This window comes from Lichenostomus cassidix, unplaced genomic scaffold (genome assembly GCF_008360975.1).
Source record: "Lichenostomus cassidix isolate B80296 unplaced genomic scaffold, HeHo_3.0 HiC_scaffold_40, whole genome shotgun sequence".
NCBI lineage: Eukaryota > Metazoa > Chordata > Aves > Passeriformes > Meliphagidae > Lichenostomus > Lichenostomus cassidix.
This window is the reverse complement of record NW_028147459.1, coordinates 1,796,614-1,818,063: the sequence shown is the minus strand read 5'-3', so window position 1 is coordinate 1,818,063 and position 21,450 is coordinate 1,796,614. Positions and strand designations below refer to the sequence as shown.

At 58.7% G+C, this 21,450-nt stretch overlaps 3 protein-coding genes across 4 annotated transcripts in view; 1 reads left to right on the top strand and 2 right to left on the bottom strand.

Annotated features, from left to right (window-relative positions):
• Positions 1–241: 241 nt before the first annotated feature.
• LOC146422502 (activator of basal transcription 1-like) lies at positions 242–4,514 on the top strand. 2 transcript variants are annotated; one of them, XM_085046524.1, is made up of 4 exons: positions 242–342; positions 517–884; positions 2,043–2,221; positions 4,080–4,514. In XM_085046524.1, exons 2-4 carry the CDS (start codon positions 521–523, stop codon positions 4,380–4,382), a joined length of 846 nt encoding a protein of 281 aa, XP_084902650.1. In that variant the 5' UTR covers positions 242–342; positions 517–520; the 3' UTR covers positions 4,383–4,514. The 2 variants fall into 2 exon arrangements, with proteins under 2 accessions (XP_084902650.1, XP_084902651.1); XM_085046525.1 differs by lacking the exon at positions 242–342 and adding an exon at positions 345–363.
• Positions 4,515–5,656: 1,142 nt separating this feature from the next.
• On the bottom strand, positions 5,657–17,002 carry LOC146422501 (uncharacterized). The gene is made up of 18 exons (XM_085046359.1): positions 16,805–17,002; positions 15,183–15,304; positions 14,549–14,663; positions 13,825–14,144; positions 13,294–13,379; positions 12,902–12,942; positions 12,631–12,780; positions 11,223–11,357; positions 10,536–10,583; positions 10,398–10,454; positions 10,200–10,277; positions 9,179–9,343; positions 8,585–8,740; positions 8,036–8,146; positions 7,876–7,960; positions 7,714–7,796; positions 7,543–7,635; positions 5,657–6,097 (listed from the first exon to the last, which is right to left on the bottom strand). Exons 1-18 carry the CDS (start codon positions 16,985–16,987, stop codon positions 5,657–5,659), a joined length of 2,469 nt encoding a protein of 822 aa, XP_084902485.1. The 5' UTR covers positions 16,988–17,002.
• A 3,163-nt stretch (positions 17,003–20,165) lies between these two features.
• The window catches only part of CXXC1 (CXXC finger protein 1), an 82,908-nt gene continuing 81,623 nt past the window's right edge, over positions 20,166–21,450 (bottom strand). Inside the window, exon 15 of the mRNA XM_085046375.1 lies at positions 20,166–20,412. Within this exon, the coding sequence (XP_084902501.1) occupies positions 20,272–20,412 (141 nt within the window). The 3' untranslated portion in view covers positions 20,166–20,271. The remainder of the gene's footprint in view (positions 20,413–21,450) is intronic.

Genomic DNA, 21,450 nt, shown 5'->3' with positions numbered 1-21,450 from the left:
ACCCAAACATCCCCTCAGCTTTTCTCCTCAGCCCTTCCCGCCCAAACCATCCCCATAGCTTTTCCCCTCAGCCCTTCCCGCCCAAACCATCCCCTCAGCTTTTCCCCTCAGCTTTTCCCGCCCAAACCGCGGCGCGCGCGCTTCCCGCCGCCGCTAGGCCACGCCTCCATCAAACCCCCACCCCACATAACCCCACCCCAAACCACGCCCATCCCCACAAACCCCTCCTCCCGCCTTTAGCCTCCTCCCCGCCGCAATTTACGGCATTTTCGCGACCCCCCTCCCTGCGGCGCTTTACGGTTGTGCCGGTGTTTTACGGCAGCAGCCGGTGCCGGTATCACGGTACGGGCGCGGTGAGGTTCGGTAGGCCTCGGTAGGCCTCGGTAGGCCTCGGGGGGCTCCGGGGGGCTCCGGGGGGCTCTGAGGGAACCGTTTGGGGGTCCCGGAGGGACTATCGGGGGTGCGGCAGGCGCAGGGAGGGGTTTAAACGCTTTAAATCGCTCCGTTCCGCCGCAGCGCCATGGCCGCGGCCGAGCGGGAACCGAGCGGGACGGGCGGGGAGGAGGAAGAGGAGGAAGAAGAAGAGGATGAAGGAGAGGAAGAAGAAGAGGAAGAGGAAGAGGAAGAAGAAAAGGAAGAAGAAATGGAGGATGAAGGAGAGGAGGAAGAAAAGGAGGAAGGAAAGGAGGCAGAGGAAGGAAAGGAGGCAGAGGAAGGCCCCGAGGGCTCGCCGCCCCCCCGAGCCCCCTCCCAGCCCTGCCCGAAGCCGGTGGTCCCGGGCGTTCTGTACTTATCGTTCCTCCCGCCGGGGTTCGGTCCCCGCCAGGCCCGGGCGCTGCTGCGGCCGCACGGCGAGCTGGGCAGAGTGTTCTTCCAGCCCCGCGGTGAGTCTGGAGGCCCGGGGGGGTCCTGAGGGGCTTTTGGGGGTCCTGGGGGGCTCTTGGGGGTCCTGGGGCATCTCTTGGAGGGTTCTTGGGGGTCTCTTGGGGGTCCTGAGGGGTCTTTTGGGGGTCCTGGGGAGCTCTTGGGGGTCTTGGAGGGGCTTTTGAGGGTCCTGGGGGCTCTTGGGGGTCCTGGGGGGCTCTTGGGGCAGATGGGGAGGGTCTTCAGGTGTCAAGGGGTCCCTGGGGGGGTCAGGATGCCCTAAAAGCCCCTGTAGGATCAGGAATGGGGCTCTGGGGGGAGATCAGGACACACTGATGGGTCAGGTGAAGGTTTCGGGGGTCCTGGAGGGGATTTGGGGTTGGTCAGGATGTCCTAAAAGCCCCTGTAGGATCAGGAATGGGGCTCTGGGGGGAGATTGATCGGTTAGGATACCCCTTGGGGGTTTTGGGGGTCCTGGAGGGGATTTGGGGTTGCTCAGGGGGTCCTAGAAGCCCCTGTAGGACCAAGAATGGGGCTCTGGGGGGAGATTGATGGGTCGAGATACCCCTTGAGGGTTTTGGGGGTCCCTGGGGGGACTCAGGATGCCCTAAAAGCTCCTATAGGATCAGGAATTGGGTGTTGGGGGGAGATTGATGGGTGGGGGTACACTTTGGGGGATTTGGGGGTCCCTGGGGGACTCAGGATGCCCTAAAAGCTCCTATAGGATCAGGAGTGGGGCTCTGGAGGGGAGATTGATGGGTCGGGTTGAGGGTTTCGGGGGTCCTAGAGGGGGTTTGGGGTTGCTCAGGCTGCCCTAAAAGCCCCTGTAAGATCAGGAATGGGGCTCTGGGGGGAGATTGATCGGTTAGGATACCCCTTGGGGGTTTTGGGGGTCCCTGGAGAGGATTTGGGGTTGCTCAGGGGGTCTTAAAAGCCCCTGTAGGATCAGGAATGGGGCACGAAGGGGAGATTGATGGGTTAGGGTACACCTTGAGGGTTTTGGGGGTCCCTGGGGGGACTCAGGATGCCCTAAAAGCTCCTATAAGATCAGGAATGGGGCGTGGAGGGAAGATTGCTGGGTCGGGTTGAGGGTTTCGGGGGTCCTGGAGGGGTTTTGGGGTCCCCACAGAGCCGAACCGGTGGTCTCAAACCCCCTTTTTCCCCCCGCGGTGCCCCAGGGGGGTCTGTCCGGCGGCGGCGGCAGAAGCCGGGCGGAGCTCCGGCCGCGGCGTTCGCCGAGGGCTGGGTGGAGTTTCGCGACAAACGAGCAGCAAAACGAGCCGCGAGGATCCTGCATGGGGCACCCATGGCGGCGAGACCCCGCAGCCCCTTCCGGCACCACTGCTGGAGCGTCAAGGTGGGCTCGGGGGGTCCGGGGGCGTCCGGGGGGCTTGGGGGGCTCAGCCGGGGTGGCTACAGCTTGTTTGGGAGGGGTTCTGGATGATTCGGAGCCGTTTTTGGGAGGCTCCTGGGGGTCCGGGGGGCTCAGCTGGGATGGCTGCAGCCTTTTTTGGAGGGGTCCTGGATGATTCGGAGCCGTTTTTGGGGGCCTCGGGGGGCTCCTGGGGGGTTCAAGGGGTCGGGGGGCTTAGCCGGGGTGACTGCAGCCTTTTGGGGAGGGGTTCTGGATGATTCAGAGCCATTTTTGGGGGGTTTGGATTCCTATTTTCGGGGGTCTCAGACCCTTGGATGGCAGGGGGGAACACCTGTGGGTTCCTGGATGATTCAGAGCCATTTTTGGGGGGCTTCTGAGGGGAAGCAGGGATGACTGCAGCCTGTTTGGGAGGGTCCTGGATCATTCAGAGCCAGTTTAGGGGGGCTCTGGGGGTCCGGGGGACTTGGGGGGCTCAGCCGGGGTGACTGCAGCCTTTTGGGGAGGAGTCCTGGATGACTCAGAGCTGTTTGGGGGTCTCAGGGGCTTGGGGGCTCCTGGGGAGGGTCTGGATGACTGCAGCCTGTTTGGGGGAACACCTGAGGAGGTTCTGGATAATTCAGAGCTATTTGGGGGCCTCGGGGGCTCCTGGGGTCTAAGGGGTCGGGGGCCTAGCCGGGTGACTGCAGCCTTTTGGGAGGGGTTCTGATGATTCAGAGCCATTTTTGGGGGTTTGGATTCCTATTTTCGGGGTCTCAGACCCTTGATGGCAGGGGGAACACCTGTGGGTTCCTGGATGATTCAGAGCCATTTTGGGGGCTTGGGGGGCTCGGGGGGCTCAGCCGGGGTGGCTGCAGCCTTTTTGGACGGGGTCCTGGATGATTCGGAGCCGTTTTTGGGGGGCTCCTGGGGGTCCGGGGGGCTCAGCTGGGATGGCTGCAGCCTTTTTGGGAGGGTCCTGGATGATTCAGTGCCATTTTTGGAGGGCCTCGGGGGGCTCCTGGGGGGTTCGAGGGGTCGGGGGGCTTAGCCGGGGTGACTGCAGCCTTTTTGGGAGGGGTCCTGGATCATTCAGAGCCATTTTTGGGGGGCTCAGGGGCTCCTGGGGGCTGTGGGGGAACAGCTGAGGAGGTCCTGGATAGTTCAGAGCCATTTTTGGGGGGTTTGGATTCCTATTTTGGGGTCTCAGACCCTTGGATGGCAGGGGGGAACACCTGTGGGTTCCTGGATAATTCAGAGCTGGTTTTGGGGGGCTCAGGGGGCTCCTGGGGGCTGTGGGGGAATACCTGAGGAGGGTCTTGGATAATTCAGAGCCATTTTTGGGGGGTTTTTGTTCCTATTTTGGGGGGTTTGGATTCCTGTTTTGGGGTCTCCGACCCTCGGATGGCATTGGGGAACACCTGAGGAGGTTCTGGATCATTCAGAGCCGTTTTTGGGGGGTCTGGATTCCTATTTTGGGGGCTTTTTGTTCCTATTTTGGGGTCTCAGACCCTTGGATGGCAGGGGGACACACCTCTGGGTTGCTGGATAATTGGGATCCTTTACGGATGGGGAATTGGGGTAACCCTGAGTCCCTCTGCACACCTGGATCCCTTTTTGGGGTGCATTTTGGGGTGTCCTGGCTGGTTGTGACCCATTTGGGGGTCCCCAGGTTTGGGGTTCATGGGGGTCCCCAACCCCCTGAGGAGGGGAAAACCCACGGGGTCGAGCTGGGCTATATTGGGGGATCCTTCCTGCCCACCTGGCTGCACAGGTGAGGGGCTTTGAGCACCCCAAAACTTTATTTGGGACAGTTTTGTGAGGCCGTTTTGGGGTCCCCTAACCCCTCTTTTCCGCCCCCCAGTACCTGCCTGGCTTCAGGTGGCCTCACCTGAGCGAGAGGCTGAGCTACGAGCGGCAGGTCCGAGCGCAGCGCCTGCGGGCCGAGGTGGCCCAGGCCAAACGGGAGGGGGGATTCTACGCCCGCCGCGCCCCCAAACCCGGCGGGGAGACCCCCAAAACCTCCGCGGACCCCTCGGCTCCACCCCCGACCTGGGGTTACACCCAGAGACCCACCGAGGAGGAGATCTGGAGGCGCAAAGCTCGGCCACCCCCGGCCGCTCCGCCCCGGCGGCTGCTGGACAAGATATTTGGGGGAGGGAGGTGAGACCCTTCCCCAAATTTTGGGGTCTGAGGGGTCTGGGAAGATCCTTTTGGATGTCTAAACCTCCCCCACTTTCAAGGACTTTCAATGTTTTATTTTTCTCCTTAAAACTTTTATTACTTTTAACAAAAATAATTCCTCGCGGTCTCTTTAATTCTGCCGAGGGGGCGGGGCTAAGGGGAGGGGGCGGGGTTATGGCTTCGGCGCGAATCTCCCTGAAGGCAGCGGGGGGAGTGGGCGTGGCTTAAGCGGGATCAGGCCACGCCCCCTCTAGGGCGTGGTCTGGGAAAGCAAAGCGGCTAGTGGGCGGGGCTTAGAGAGGCCACGCCCCCTCCCCGCCTTAAAGGGGATTGCTAAATCTCTACGGGGGTGGGGGGCTCTTAAAGGGGCCGCACCCCCTTTTTTCGGGGGGCGGTTCCAGTGTCAAAAATAGAAGCTCTGGGGGGTGGGGGGTGGGGCCCCAGTATGGCACTGGGGGGACAAGAGGAGAACAAACGAACCTGGGGCCCCATAAACCTGATGTCCCCAAACCTGGGGGGTGGGTGCTGGGGGCACCCCAAATATCCCTGGGAAACCAAACTGGGGGGGGGGAGCGGTACCAAACTGGGGACTCCCCCCTCCCCCCCCCCGGAAAGGCAGGGTGGTGTCACCCGAAATGCCACTGCCTGGGGTCCCTCGGCCTCGTGGTGGCGCCGGGGGAGGGGCTGTGTGACAACACGGCGGGGATTGGGGTCCCCAAAATGAGGGGAGGGTCATCACCCTGAATCCCCCCCACAGCGGGATCCTGGATCCCCCCAAATCCTGGGGGAACCCCGGAATGTCCCAACGCCTCTCTGGGGGGGGTTCAGGGCTGCCAATCCCACCCTGGGGACCCCCCCGTGCCCCTCCCCCAACCACACCCTTCGGCTCCATCCCCAAATCCACTCCCCACCCCCAAAGGTGCAACACCCCAACCCTCCTCCCCACCCCCGAACCCCCCAATTGCAGCTCCCCCTCCCCCACTTCCAGGTCCCTCCTTTAACTCCCCTCCCCCTCCTTTTCATCCCCCCTCCCCGATTCACTCCTCCCAAATTCCAGTTCAACCCAATTCCCCCAAAATTTTCCTTCCTTTTCTTCACCTTCCCTCCCGATTTGCTCCGTTTCATCCTCCCCAAAATTTTCCCAATTTCCCATCCCCCTCCCCAAAATTTTCCCCATTTCCCATCCCCCTCCCAAAATTTTTCCCCAATTCCCCACCATCCCCATTGGTCCCCTTCCCAATTAATTCCCCCCTCCCCTCAATCCCCCTCCCCCGCCAGCATCAAGCACGGCCGGCAGCATCTCCCACCCCTCACCAGGACGTGACAGCGAGGGGCTGGGGGTCTCGGGGGAGCCCCCGGGGGTCCCGGGCAAGGCCCGTAGGCTTCCAAATCGCACAGCAGCTCCACGAGGTCGAGCACGGAGCGGAGCGGGGGGCGGCGGGCCAGCACCTCGTGCCCGGGGGGCACCGGGCGGCCGCGGGCCACCAGCACTCGGAAAGCCAAGCCCGGGTTGAGCAGCACGGCGGCGGCGGCCATGGGCGAGCGGGGGCAGCGCTGCACTAGCCGCAGCCCCCGGGCTGGGCACAGTCCGGGCTCGTTGCCGCCCACCACGCCCCAGTGGGCTGGCAGGGGGATTTCGGCGAGTTCCTCCAGGAAGGAGCCGGGCCAGAGTTGGGGGGCGGGGGGCAGCGGGAGGGGCTGTGGGGAGAGGGGGTTGTTATTGGGGTGGGGGGCTTGCTGGAGTCCCTCTGATGTCCCTCGGGGTCTTCCTTCCAGCCAGTAGGACCTTTCCCCTTTGAGACCCCCCTAAAAAGCTGAGGGTTTCCCCATCCCAAATTACCAGGACCCTAAAACCCCCACTCCAGCCAGGAGGACCCTTCCCCTTTTGGACTCCCCCTAAAAACCTGAAGGTTTCCCCATCCCAAATCCCTTGAGACCCTAAAAAATCTCCCCCCTGAAAGTCCCATTTCTCAGGACCCTTCCCCTTTGAGACTCCCCTAAAAACCCAAGAATTCCCCCTCCCCAAATTACCAGGACCCCAAAATCCCCAGGAGCCTTGGGATTTCCACTCCAGCCAGGAGGACCCTTCCCCTTTTGGACTCCCCCTAAAAACCTGGGGGTTTCCCCATCCCAAATCACTGAGACCCTAAAAACCTCCCCCTAAAACTCCCATTTCTCAGGACCTTTCCCCTTTGAAACCTCCCTAAAACCCCAAGAATTCTCCCTCCCCAAATCACCAGGACCCTAAAATCCTGGTGATCTCTACTCCAGCCAGGAGGACCCTTCCCCTTTTGGACCCCTCCTAAAAACCTGAGGGTTTTCTCATCCCAACTCACTGAGACCCTAAAAACCTCCCAATAAAGGTCCCATTTCTCAGGACCTTTCCCTTTTGAGACTCCCCTAAAAACCCAAGAATTCCTCCTCCCCAAATCACCAGAACCCCAAAATCCCCAGGAGCCTTGGGATTTCCACTCCAGCCAGCAAGACCTTTCCCCTTTGAGACCCCCCAAAAACCTGAGGGTTTCCCCATCCCAAATCACTTGAGACCCTAAAAAATCTCCCCCATAAAAGTCCAATTTCTCAGGACCCTTCCCCTTTGAGACCTCCCTAAAAACCTGAGGGTTTCCCAATCCCAATTCACTTGACATCCTAAAAACCTCCCCCTGAAAGTCCCATTTCTCAGGACCTTCCCCTTCTAGATCCCCCAAAAACCTGCTAAGAGTCCCTTCCCCAAATTACCAGGACCCTAAAATCCCCACTCCAGCCAGCAGGACCCTTCTCCTTTTGGACTCCCCCTAAAAACCTGAGGGTTTCCCAATCCTAACTCACTGAGATCCTAAAAACCTCTCCATAAAATTCCCATTTCTCAGGACCCTTCCCCTTTGAGATCCCCCTAAAAACCCGAGGAATCCCCAACTCACTGGGACCCTAAAAACCAGCCCCATAAAAGTCCCATTTCTCAGGACCCTCCCTAAATCCCCTTTAAAGCCCCCCATGGACACCCCCAACCCCTTCCCAAGACCCCCCAACCCATCCAGAGCCCCCCAGGACACTCTGAAGAGCCTCAGGATCCTCCCGAATTCCTCGAGACCCCCAAAATCTCCCATCCCCCCCCACCCCGAGGGGTTCCCACTTCTCCTCACCACTCGTCTTCCTCCCTCTTCCTCCTCCTCCTCCTCCTCCTCCTCACTCTCATCCAACACCACCAGCTGGGCCGGGGGGGGCCGGGGAGGCACCTGGGGGGGGAAATTTGGGGTGAATCCAGAGGTTTTGGGGGTCGGGCAGCCCCCAGATTTTGGGGTTCCCCCCCTTACCGGCACCAGGGACGCGCTGGGCTGCGGCTGCTCCTGCTTCACCCGGGGGGTGGCGGCGATCAGGACCCCCAAATCTCCGGGGGCTGGAAAGGAGAGGGGGAGGGGCATTATGGGGGTCTCAGGTATTTTGGGGGAGGGCTTTGGGGGTGGTCGGGGTCTCACTCACCCTTTCGGGGGCGACGCTGGGCTCGGGGGGTTCTGCTTTGAGGCGAGGGGCCGAGGCGATGAGGAGCCCCAGCCGGGGGTCCTGGGGGGCAGGGGGGGGTTAGATTTGGGGTCCAGCTGGCCGGGGAGGGGGGCCAAGGTGGGTTGGGGGTCTCACCTCGAGGTGGGGCAGGGGTCCCACCTCCTCCTTGACGGGGCAGAGGCGCAGGGGGGGTCCCGGGAGGGGCACGGGGCCTTGGTCAGCCCCCCCCAGAGGGTCCTCTTTGACCTGGCGGGGGGGAGGGGACAGAGAGGGGGAGGGGCACATCAGGGGACCCCCAGATTACGGCAGGTCCCCCCTGGTGACCCAGGTGGCCAGGAGGGACCCCCACCCCCCCAAAAAACAAGGGACCCAGGTGTCCCACACCTCATCCCCCGTGGGGAAACTGAGGCACACACACGAGCCTTGGGGTCACAAGGTGGAGGAGGGGGGGGCACCCAGGCGTCTGGTGGGGGAGGGTCCCCAAAACCCCCTTTCTGGGGTGGGGGTGGGGTACCTGGACACCTGGCTCCCCTCCCCCCACGCCTGGGTCCCCCGAGGAGGGGGAGGGGAGGGGGAGTGCAGAGCCAAGCAGCGAAGCAAGCGGGGGAGGGGAGGGGGCTATTTACGAGGGGTGGGGGTCGTGGGGTGGGAGGGATATTTTGGGGGTGATCGGGGTCCCGTTACCTTGCGGGGGGGGCGGGGCGGGCGGCGGCTCCGGGCGGCGGCGCGGGGGGGCCGGGGGGGTCGGCGGTGGCGGCGGGGCCTGGACGAGGGGAGGGGGAGGGGGCGGCCGCTCCAGGGGGACCCCCAGCGACCCCCCCCCACCGGCAGCAGCCGCCTCTGCGCCAGGAGAGAAACCTCAGAGCTGGGTGGGGCACCCCAAATTGCCAAAGGGGGGGGGAGGAGGAGGATGTGGGGGGGACACAGGGATAAACCCCACCCCCGGGTGGACCCAGCTGTCCGAGGGACCCCCTCCCCCCCAAAAAAAGGGGACCCAGGGTGAGCTCCCCCCAAAGCCAAGCGATGCAGGAAGGACCCAGGCGTGCAGGAAACCCCCCCAAAAACAGGACCCAGGCGTCTGGGTGCCACCTGGGAGCCGACCAACCCCACCCTCCCGTCCTAAACTGGTCCATACTGGTCCAAACTGGGACGGGCAGGGTGGAGCCTGCGTGCCTCAGTTTCCCCAGCCTGAGGTGTGGGGAGGGGCCGGCTCGGGGCTCGCTGGGAGGTTACTGGGAGGCACTGGGAGGAAGCACCGGGGCGGGGGGGGGAACCCACCATGGCACAGCGCAGGCACTGCCTCCAGCGGCACTTCTGGCGCTTGAGGTTCTGCCCCCCGAACTTGGGCTTGTCCTGGCAGAAGTCGCAGCGGCCGCAGTCGGCCGGACGCCGGCAGGCTGCGCACACCCCGCAGCGCCGGCTGGCCCGGCTCCTCACCCCCCGCTGCCGGCAGAGAGCGGGGTCACCCCCCCGGGCCACCAAACTGTCCCCAAAGCGCGCCTCGGGATGGGGGGGAAGTTAGTGCGGGAGCGGCTATTAGGAGCGTTACGGTACATGCGGTGGTATTAGAGGTATTACGGCAGCCAGGCGGCGAAAGCGGGTTAGGCTAGAGGCAGGGTGGAGCAGCTATTAGGGGTATTAGGGTAGCTGAACCCCAATATTTGGGGCTTTACGGTGTTTGCACCCCACTATTACAGTACCATATATATCCTACTATTCAGTCTACAGAATTATTAAGAACGTTATGGCAACCAGGCCCTGCTATTCAGGGTATTGTGGTACCTGGACCCCACTATTAGGGGTATTGTGGTACCTGGACCCCACTATTAGGGGTATTGTGGTACCTGAACCCCATTATTAGTGGTTTTAGGGTACCCCAACCTCCACATTTGGGGTCACTCAGACCCCACCCTCAGCTGTGAACAGCTCTTGGGGTGTCACGGTCATTCAGCCCCAGCATTAGGGGTATTACGGTAGCTGCACCCCACTTTTTGAGGTGTTTGAATGAACAGATATTCCAATATTCAGCCTTGGAGCAGCTCATAGGATCAATACGGTACCTGCACCCCATTAATCCGGGGGTGAACCCCAGCATTAGCAGGTGGAACATCTATTAGGACCATTACGGTACCTGCACCCCATCATTACCTGAACCCCAATATTGCCCCTTTTCTACAGGCCCTTATATTAAGAGCATTACGGCCTGCCCAGCCCCTAATAGCTGCCCTGGGAGGGGCGGGGCTAGGAAGTGAAGGGGCGGAGCTAACAGGAAGGGGTGTGGCCATGAGCTGTCACTCACCCCACCCCCACCGCGGGGCCCGGGGGGCTTCGGGGGTCGCCCTGGCTTCTTCTTCTCCTTCCCTTTGGTCAGCGGCTTCTGAGAGGGACTGGGGGTCAGTGGGGTGGTCTGGGGTGTCCAGGGGGGTCCCAGGTGTGTCCAGGGGGGTCTCAGGTGTGTCCAGGGGGGTCTCAGGTGTGTCCAGGGGGTCCAACTCACCCTGTGCCTGGTGCTGGAGGCATCGCTGGGCTCCCGATCCACGGGGGGCTTCCATTTCTGGGGGGAGAAATTTGGGGTGAGTGGGACATCCAGGGGTCTGGGGGTCTGCCATGCCCCCCCCGGGGGTCCCACACTCACCTCAGTCAGGGGTTGGGGGCTCTGGGTCTTCTTGGCCGCCCTCGCTTTCTGGGGGGACACAAGGTAGGGGGGTCAGGAGGTGACAACAGGGACTTGGGGACACCCCAGGGTGACACTGGGGCAGGCAGAGAGGAGGGGAAGGTGACAAGGGGTCCTTGGGGATGAAAAACCGGTGGTCAAGGAAGGGGGAGAAGGTCAGGGAGTGACCAGGGGTGGTGTGGGTGACTTTGGGGGGGGATGTCCCACCCTGTGGGGACACCTGGGGACATGTCCCACCCTGAGGGGACACCTGGGGACACGTCCCACCTCGGGGTGCAGGCAGAGGCACCTCAGGCAGCGCCACTGGCACTTGAAGGGAAGGTCAGGGGGTGACCAGGGGTGGTGTGGGTGACACCTGGGGACATGTCCCACCCTGTGGGGACACCTGGAGATATGTCCCACCCTGGGAGGACACCTGGGGACATGTCCCACTCTGCAGGGACACCTGGGGACATGTCCCACCCTGTGGGGACACCTGAGGACATGTCCCACCTTGGGGTGCAGGCAGAGGCACCTCAGGCAGTGCCATTGGCACTTGAAGGGAAGGTCAGGGGGTGACCAGGGGTGACACCTGGGGACATGTCCCACCCTGTGGGGACACCTGGGGACACATCCCACCTCGGGGGGACACCTGGGGACACGTCCCACCTTGGGGTGCAGGCAGCGGCGCCGCAGGCAGCGCCACTGGCGCTTCAGGCCCGGCTGCAGTCGCCGCAGGCAGATGCAGCAGCTGCCGCAGTCCTCGGTGCTCAGGCAGCCGGCGCAGGAGCCGCAGCCCAGGCTCTGTGGGAACACGGAATAACACGGGATAACATGGGGTAACATGGGTGGACACGGGGAAATATGGGGTGATGTGAATAAACGTGGGTGAACATGGGAGAACACGGGTGAATGTGGAGCCAAAGAGAAGGGACAAAGGGACAGGTAGGGCAGGAGCCACAGCCTCAGGGAACATGGGATAACATGGAATAGGATGAGATAACACAGGTTATCATGGGATAACACAGAATAGGACAACACAGATTATCACAGGATAACACGGAATAGGATAATACAGGTTATCATGGGATAACACGGGTTATCATGGGATAACATTGAACAGAGTGGGATGACACAGATTATTATGTGATGACAGAATAAGATGGGATAACACAGGTTATCATGGGATAACACAGAATGGGATAACACAGGTTATCATGGGATAACACAGGTTATCATGGGATAACATGGGTTATCATGGGATAACATTGAACAGAGTGGGATGACACAGATTATTATGTGATGACAGAATAGGATGGGATAACACAGGTTATCATGGGATAACATGGGTTATCATGGGATAACACAGAATGGGATAACACAGGTTATCATGGGATAACACAGAATGGAATAACATAGGTTATCCTGGGATAACACAGATTATTATGAGATGACAGAACAGGATGGCATAACACAGGTTATGGAATAACAACAATTAACACTTGCTAATAACGCAGAGTAACAAAAGGTAATACCAAACCCACGAATTAACACAGATTAATGTTAATTAACATGGCTTAGCACAGTTCTATACATGTCCTCAGATGAGGGAGGGGACATAGGGATGACACAGAGAGGGACAAACAGCACAGGCGGGTGACAGTGACACTGAGAGGGAGGTGGTTTTGGTGACATTGCGGGGGGTGATGGTGATGTTGAGGGGGGTGATGAGGACACTGTGGGGTGATAGGGACACTGTGGGATGCTGCCAACATTGTGGGATGCTGCCAATATTGTGGGATGCTGGTGACATTGCGGGGCTCTGGGAACATTGTAGGGTGATGGCGACATTTTGGGGTGATGGCGACATTTTGGGGCTCTGGGGATGTTGTGGGGTTCTGGGGACGTTTTGGGGCTCTGGGGACATTTTGGGGCGCCGGTACCTTCTTGACGATGCGCAGGCAGCGGCGCAGGAGGCACTTGGAGGTGCGGGTGGGGACATTGTGGGAGGTGCTAGGGACATTGTGGGGTTCTGGTGACATTCTGGGGCTCTGGGGACACTTTGGGGCTCGGGTACCTTCTTGACGATGCGCAGGCAGCGGCGCAGGAGGCACTTGGAGGTGCGGGTGGGGCCGGAGGGACCCCCGGGCGGGTTGCGGCTGCAGGCGCTGCAGATCCCGCAGTCCTCGGGGATGCGACAGGCCTGGCACGTGCCACAGCCCACCCGCTGTGGGGAGGGGGTGTCAGGGGGGTGGGGAGGGGCAAAACAGCCCCCCAAACCCCCTGAGGGATCTGGGGTAAGCTGGGGTACCCCCAAACTCCCACCCACCCCGAGGGATTGGGGGTACCTTGTAGAATCGCTGCTCCCGGTTGAAATCTCGTCTCTGGGCTGGGGGGAGATGGAGATTTGGGGGGTCAGGGTTACCCCAATTTACCTGAGACCCCCACAGGGCATCCTGACCCCCCTCCCAGACCCCCTGAACCCCCCAAAAATGGTGCAAAGCAGAGGAAATAGGAGGGGAGGGAAGATCAGGGAGAAGGAGGAGCAAGGGGAAAGTTCAGGGAAATAAAATTATGGTAATGATGGGGTTGGAACAATTCAGAGCATGATGATGATGATGATGGTGGTGGAGAGATGAGAAATCTCCAAGGAATGAAGCAGAGGAAGGACAGGAAAATGAAGAAAAGGCTCTGAGGAGGATGAGGAGGAGGAAGAGGAGGCTCTGAGGCCGAAGCTCACCACGGCAGTCAGGGCAGAGCCAGCGGCAGCGGCGCTGGGGGGGCAGCGAGACCCCCGGGAAGAGGCTCTGGCAGCTGGCACACAGCCTGTGGAGGACGGGGTGGCGTTTTTTGGGGGGCTGGGGGGTCCTGCAACCCCCCAGAGCCTCCAGCCCACCCCCCGAGTGACCACCCCCATCCCCAACCCGCCCTCCTTGGAGGGAACACCCAACCTTCCCTGGGACCCCCTCACTCTCTGAGAGTTCCAGGGACCCCCAAGCCCCCCCTGAGACCCCCCAGGGAGCCCCAAGCCCCTCCAGAGGCCCCCCAGCCCCCCAGAGACCCTCCAGGGGACCCCCCAGCCCCTCACAGACCCTGGGAGCCCCCAGAGACCACCCCAGGGAGCCCCCCAGAGACCCTCCAGAGACCCCCCCAGAGACCCTCCAGGGATCCCCAGAGACCCCAAGACCCCCCAGAGACCCTCCAGGGAGCCCCAAGCCCTTCCAGAGACCCCCCAGTCCCCCCAGAGACCCCCTGATTCTCCCCCACTCACGCCACCACCCCATCCTGGGGGGGCTCCGGGGGCGGCCGCTTCCGGGTCCTGCGGAGAGGGGGCGTGGCTTCGGCTGGAGGGGGCGGAGCCTCGGCTGAAGGGGGCGGAGCACGAGCCAGCAGGGGCGGAGCCGCAACAGAAGGGGAAAATGCCTGTGGGGGCGTGGCCTGGACCGGCAAAGGCGTGGTCTCCTGTGGAAAGGGCGTGGCTTTCTCTGTCTCAGCCCCGCCCACCTCCACCTCCTCCTCCTCCTTCTTGAAGATTCTGGGGGGTTCCGGGAGGGGCTCGGCGGGGAGGATCCATTTGGGACTTTTCCTGGCCTGAAAGGCAGAAAATTGGGGGTCAAAGGGTGGAGGGAGAACCCCCCTGTGACCCCCCAGCTTCAAGACCCCCTCCTCATTCATTTAAGGAGTTTGCCCCCCAAGTTTAGCATCTCAACACTTCCCCCATATTGTCATTCCCCCTCCCCAAATTCCTCTGTTATGGGGTTCCCATTCAACCCCATTAATCCCCCCCCCACCATTTTGGGGTCCCCCGATTTGATTTCCCCCTCCCCAATTTAGGAACAACCCTCCCCACCTCCCCCAGGGGAGCTTCAGACTTCCCTCCCCAGGATTTTTTTTGCATTTCCCTGATTTTTGTGATTCCCTCCCTGGGGTTTTTTTGCATTCTCCTGATTTTTCTGCCCCTTCCCCACATTTTTAGGGACTCTCATCCCCCTTACCCGGGTGGGACCAGGTCGCTCCAGCCCTGATTTGAAGTCGAAGTTGCTCAGGTCATGCCCGGGGCCGAGGAATCGCCTCAGCTCGATTTTACTGCGGAACTTCTGCCCTGTGGGACTGCCGGGGGTCTCGGGTCAGAGAGACCCCAAAATCCCGCGGGGGGAGCCCCAAAAATCCCGCGGGGGGAGCCCCGAAAATGCCACGAGGGAAGCCCCAAAAATCCAGGGGGAGACCCCAAATGCCAAGGGGAAACAGGGAAGGAGACCCAAAACTGGGGGGAAACCCAACACAGCTCAGGGAATCCCAAAGCTCCCTCTGCGATCTTAAAAAAGGGCATTTCGAGTCCCAAAACGGCCTGGGGTGGGGTTGGAAAAATCGGAGAGGATTGGAGATATTTTGAGGGAAAGGGGATCGCTGAAGTGGCCACGGGGGGCTCCCGGGGAAGGTGATGGTTTTGGGGCTCTGAAACCCCCCCGGGAGTGGGGGAGCTGAGGGAGAAACCCCCAAACTGACAGGGGATGGAGTTTAGGATGGGAAGGAGGAACACGTGAGGGAGAAAGGGCAGAGCTGGCGCCACCCCTCTGGGGTGAGGTGTTGGGATAAAGGAGGTGACAATGGGAGCTGGGGGAGGAGCACCTCCTGTAGTAGGTGTCGCTGCGGCCGCTGGTGGCTCCGGATTTACGAAAAGCTTCGCGGCGTTGCCAGCCCGGGCCCAGCGCTGGACACTCGGCCCAGCCTTCGGCCATCCTGCGGGGAGGCTGTAGCCCGGGGTGAGGGGTTAGTAAGTGAAATGACCCCAAAATGTCCGCAAAATGTGCCCAAAATATCCCTAAAATATCCCCAAAACATACGAAAAATATCATCAAAATATCCCCAAAATATACCAAAAACATCATCAAAATATCCTCAAAATATCCCTAAAATACCCCCAAAATATCCCTAAAATATCCCAAATACATCCCCAAAATATCCTAAAAATATCCCCAAAATATCCCCTAAATGTATCCCCAGAATATCCCCAATATATACCTAAAATATCCTAAAAATATCCCCAAAATATCCCCTAAATGTCCCCAAAGTATCCCCAAAATACCCCCAAAATATCCCCAATATATGACAAAAATATCCCTAAAATATCCCCAAAATATACCAAAAATATCCTAAAAATACCCCTAAAATATCCCAAAAATATCATCAAAATATCCCGAAAATATCCAAAAAATATGCCAAAAATACCCCCAAAATATACCAAAAATATCCCTAAAATATCCCCAAAATACCCCCAAAACATACCCAAAATATCCCAAAAAAAAACCCCAAAAACCCCCCAATTATCCCCAAATCCTCTTCCACGGACCCCAGGCCACGCCCCCAAACACAGCCAGGCCACGCCCCCTCCCCACGTGACCCATCACCTCCCCTCCCCCACACCAGGCCCCCTCCCCCACACAAACACATCGCCAAATCCGCCCCCCCCCCACCGAAAACCCCCAAAATTCACCCTCCGCAAACCTTTGTGCTTTAAAACTTCCCTTTTCCCTCTCAAACGGCTTCTACCGCTCGTAAACTGCCCCCAAACTGCTTTTTCCCCTCACAAATAACACCTAAAGTCACCCTAACTGCCCCTAAACTGACCCTCCCCCTCACAAACTGCCCCCAAACTGCTTCTCTCCCTCACAAACTGCCGCCAAACTGCTTTTTCCCCTCACAAACTGCCCCCAAACTCACCCTGCCCCTCACAAACTGCCCCCAAACTCACCCTGCCCCTCACAAACTGCCCCCAAACTGCTTCTCTCCCTCACAAACTGCCGCCAAACTGCTTTTTCCCCTCACAAACTGCCCCCAAACTCACCCTGCCCCTCACAAACTGCCCCCAAACTCACCCTCTCCCTCACAAACTGCCCCCTAACTGCTTTTCCCCTCACAAACTGCCCCCAAATTCACCCTAACTGCCCCTAAATTGCTTCTCCCCCTCACAAACTGCCCCCAAACTGCTTCTACCCTCACAAACTGCCCCCAAAGTCACCCTAACTGCTCCCAAACTCACCCTGCCCCTCACAAACAACCCCCAAACTCACCCTCTCCCTCACAACTCCCTTCCTCACGCCCTTTCCCCCTCACAAACACTCCCAAACCGCCTCCCCCGCCTCCCTCACGGCCCCCATTTCCCAACCGGCCGCGTCCCCCCGTTTGAATCCCTCACACTCCCCCTCCACCCCTCACCCCGCTCCTCTCCCACGGCCCCCCCAGCCCCTCACCGTTCCCATCCGCCTCCGCCTGTGGCGCAGCTCTTCCTCTTCCTCCTCCTCTTCCCCCTCCTCTTCCTTCTCCGGCGACGCCGCGCGGCCGCGGGGGGCAGAGTGGGCGGAGCCCCGGCCGGAAGCTGAAATGCCGGGCGGGAAGAGGAGGGGGCGTGATTTATAGATCACGTGGCGCGACATTGACCAATGGGAAAGGGCGCAGCGGGGAGGGCGGGGCGACCCGCGACCCGCGAGCGGCGGGCACGTGACCCACGTGGGCGCGCGTGATGCCGAAGGGGCGGGGCTATGCTAATTAAGTCTATATGAGGGCGTGGCTATGCTAATGAGGCCTGATGGTTCTTTTCGCCCCCATTGGGAGCTCCACACCCCAAAAACCCCAAAATTCCCCCAAAAAACCACCAGGGATCCCTCCCAGCCCCCCCAAAATGCTGCTCCTATTATCCTCTCCACCCTCTAAGGACCCCTCAGTCTTCTCAGAGCTCCTCAACTCTCAGCTCATCCCCAACTCCCCTAAAATTCCCCCAAATTCCCCTAAATTTCCCCCCAAAGCCACCAGGGATCCCACTCAGTCCCCCCAAAATGCTGCTCCTTTTGGCCCCCTGTCCAATAAGGATCTGTCAGTCTTCTCAGAGCTCCCCCACCCTCAGCTCCCCTAAAATTCCCCCAAAATTCTCCTAAAATTTGCCCCCAAAACCCACCTTGGGCTCTCAGGAGTGTCCCCTAAATTCCACCCCAAAACCCCTAAATCCCATCCCAGGACAGCAATCCCCACAGCCTCTTCAGGATTTTTGGTGCCAAAACCCAGAATCTCCCAAATTTCCCCCAAAAGTGACTCCCAAGACCCCACAGACCCCATAAATCCCACAGTTGATCCCACAAACATCTCCTTTTCCACACCCAGAAATCCCAAAAATCCCAGATAATCCCACAAACATCTTTTTCACGCCCAGAGATCCCATAAATCCCACAGATAATCCCACAAACACCTCCATTTCCACACCCAGAGATCCCATAAATCCCAGAAACATCTCCCTTTTCCACACCCATAAATCCCATAAATCCCAGCTAATCCCACAAACATCTCCTTTTCCACACCCACAGACCCCATAAATCCCATAGAAAATCCCACAAACACCTCCATTTCCACACCCAGAAATCCCATAAATCCCATAAATCCCACAAACATCTCCATTTTCACACCCAGAGACCCCATAAATCCCATAAATCCCCCAAACACCTCCATTTCCACACCCAGAAATCCCAAAAATCCCAGATAATCTCACAAACATCTTTTTCACGCCCAGAGATCCCATAAATCCCACAGATAATCCCACAAACATCTCCTTTTCCACACCCACAGATCCCATAAATCCCACAGCTGATCCCACAAACACCTCCATTTCCACACCCAGAAATCCCATAAATCCCAGCTAATCCCACAAACACCTCCATTTCCACACCCACAAACCCCATAAATCCCAGATAATCCCACAAACACCTCCATTTCCACACCCAGAAATCCCATAAATCCCAGCTAATCCCACAAACATCTCCTTTTTCACACCCACAGACCCCATAAATCCCATAGAAAATCCCACAAACACCTCCTTTTCCACACCCACAGACCCCATAAATCCCAGAAAATCCCACAAACATCTCCTTTTCCACACCCAGAGACCCCATAAATCCCATAAACATCTCCTTTTCCACACCCAGAGATCCCATAAATCCCAGATAATCCCACAAACATCTTTTTCACACCCACAGACCCCATAAATCCCACAGCTGATCCCACAAATACCTCCATTTCCACACCCACAGACCCCATAAACCCCACAACTAATCCCACAAACACCTCCTTTTCCACACCCAGAGATCCCATAAATCCCAGAAACATCTCCCTTTTCCACACCCACAGACCCCATAAATCCCAGAAAATCCCACAAACATCTCCATTTCCACACCCAGAGACCCCATAAATCCCATAGAAAATCCCACAAACACCTCCATTTTCACACCCAGAAATCCCATAAATCCCACAGCTAATCCCACAAACACCTCCTTTTCCACACCCAGAGATCCCATAAATCCCAGAAACATCTTTTTCACACTCACAGACCCCATAAATCCCACAGAAAATCCCACAAACACCTCCATTTCCACACCCAGAGATCCCATAAATCCCACAGAAAATCCCACAAACACTTCCATTTCCACACCCACAGATCCCATAAATCCCAGAAACATCACCTTTTCCACACCCAGAAATCCCATAAATCCCACAGAAAATCCCTCAAACATCTCCTTTTTCACACCCAGAGATCCCATAAATCCCACAGCTAATCCCACAAACATCTCCATTTCCACACCCACAGACCCCATAAATCCCATAGATAATCCCACAAACACCTCCATTTTCACACCCAGAAATCCCAAAAATCCCAGATAATCCCACAAACATCTCCTTTTCCACACCCAGAGATCCCATAAATCCCATAAACATCTCCTTTTCCACACCCATAAATCCCATAAATCCCAGATAATCCCACAAACATCTTTTTCACACCCACAGACCCCATAAACCCCCCAGCTAATCCCACAAACACCTCCATTTTCACACCCAGAAATCCCATAAATCCCACAACTAATCCCACAAACATCTCCTTTTCACACCCAGAGATCCCATAAATCCCAGATAATCCCACAAACATCTCGTTTTTCACAGAGATCCCATAAATCCCACATATAATCCCACAAACATCTCCTTTTCCACACCCACAGACCCCATAAATCCCACATATAATCCCACAAACACCTCCATTTCCACACCCAGAAATCCCATAAATCCCATAAATCCCACAGCTAATCCCACAAACACCTCCATTTCCACACCCAGAAATCCCATAAATCCCACAGATAATCCCACAAACACCTCCATTTCCACACCCAGAAATCCCATAAATCCCATAGAAAATCCCACAAACAACTCCTTTTCCACACCCAGAAATCCCAAAAATCCCAGATAATACCACAAACATCTTTTTCACGACCAGAAATCCCATAAATCCCACAGCTAATCCCACAAACGCCTCCATTTCCACACCCACAAACCCCATAAATCCCAGAGATAATCCCACAAACATCTCCTTTTCCACACCCAGAGATCCCACAAATCCCACAGAAAATCCCACAAACACCTCCATTTCCACACCCAGAAATCCCATAAATCCCAGATAATCCCACAAACATCTCCTTTTTCACACCGAGAGATCCCACAAATCCCACAGAAAATCCCACAAACACCTCCATTTCCACACCCAGAAACCCCATAAACCCCCCAACTAATCCCACAAACACCTCCTTTTCCACACCCGGTTTATTTGGCGGCGGGGAGGACCCAGCTGGGGAGGGGATGGCAGTTCGGGGAGGGGATTTGGGGGTCTCTGGGGGTCCCGGGGAGGTGGTCAGCGGTCGGAGCGCAGGTCGGTGGTCAGCGGGTCGTGCTGGATGGTCTGGTGGAGCATCAGCGCCAGCAGCCCGGCGCGGTTGGTCATGGCCGCTCGGACATTGCGCTCCTGCTCGAAGAGCTCGTCCAGCTTGTACCACTGCGGGGCAGGGGACAGCGTGGGGACACATGGGACAGTGTGGGGACAGTGTGGGGACAGCGTGGGGACAGTGTGGGGACAGGGGGACACATGGGACAGTGCAGGGACAGTGTGGGGACACAGGGGACAGTGTGGGGACGGGGTGGGGACAGCGTGGGGACAGCGTGGGGACGGGGTGACACATGGGACAGCGCGGGGACGGGGTGGGGACACATGGGACAGTGTGGGGACAGCGTGGGGACAGTGTGGGGACAGTGGGACACATGGGACAGTGCAGGGACAGTGGGGGGACACAGGGGACAGCGTGGGGATGGTGTGGGGACTCATGGGACAGCGTGGGGATGGGGTGGGGACAGTGTGGGGAGGGGGTGGGGACAGGGGGACACATGGGACAGTGTGGGGACAGTGTCAGGGACACTGAGACACTCCTGGAGCCACCACAGAGATGTGGGAACACTTTGGGGACACTTTTGGGAAGCTGGTGACACTACTGGGGACCCTTTGGGGACCTGGGGACACTCTGGGGACACTTTGGGGACACTGGGATCCCCCAGGGGACACTGGGACACCTCTGGAGCCACCACAGAGATGCGGGAACACTTTGGGGAATACTTTTGGGAAACTGGTGACACTACTGGGGACCCTCTGGGGACCTGGGCACACTTTGAGGACACCAAGACCCTCCAGGTGACACTCTGGGGACACAGGGACACCCCAGGGGACCCTTTGGGGACACTCTGGGCACACTCTGGGGACCTGGGGACACTCTGGGGACACTCGGGGCACACTCTGAGGACACCAAGACCCCCCGGGGGACACTCTAGGGACACTGCTGGGGACTCTTTGGGGACACTGAGACACTCTGGGGACCCTCTGGGGACCCTCTGGGGACACTGGGACACTCTGAGCACACTCTGGGGACCCTTTGGGGACCTGGGGACACTCTGTGGACACTCTGGGGACCCTGTAGGGACCTGGGGACACTCTGGGCACACTCTGGGGACACTCTGGGCACACTCTGGGGACACTCTGGGGACA

What these genes read in the sequence shown, in the direction of transcription:
- LOC146422502 (XM_085046524.1), top strand. Translation starts at nt 521, where the DNA reads ATGGCCGCGGCCGAGCGGGAACCGAGCGGGACGGGCGGGGAGGAGGAA. An exon ending in AGTGTTCTTCCAGCCCCGCG is followed by an intron (nt 885 to 2,042) that starts GTGAGTCTGGAG and finishes GCGGTGCCCCAG; the next exon opens with GGGGGTCTGTCCGGCGGCGG. An exon ending in ACCACTGCTGGAGCGTCAAG is followed by an intron (nt 2,222 to 4,079) that starts GTGGGCTCGGGG and finishes TCCGCCCCCCAG; the next exon opens with TACCTGCCTGGCTTCAGGTG.
- LOC146422501 (XM_085046359.1), bottom strand. Translation starts at nt 16,987, where the DNA reads ATGTCGCGCCACGTGATCTATAAATCACGCCCCCTCCTCTTCCCGCCC. An exon ending in GGCCCCGCGGTGGGGGTGGG is followed by an intron (nt 9,344 to 10,199) that starts GTGAGTGACAGC and finishes CTCTGCCGGCAG; the next exon opens with CGGGGGGTGAGGAGCCGGGC. An exon ending in AGTGCCTGCGCTGTGCCATG is followed by an intron (nt 8,741 to 9,178) that starts GTGGGTTCCCCC and finishes CTCCTGGCGCAG; the next exon opens with AGGCGGCTGCTGCCGGTGGG.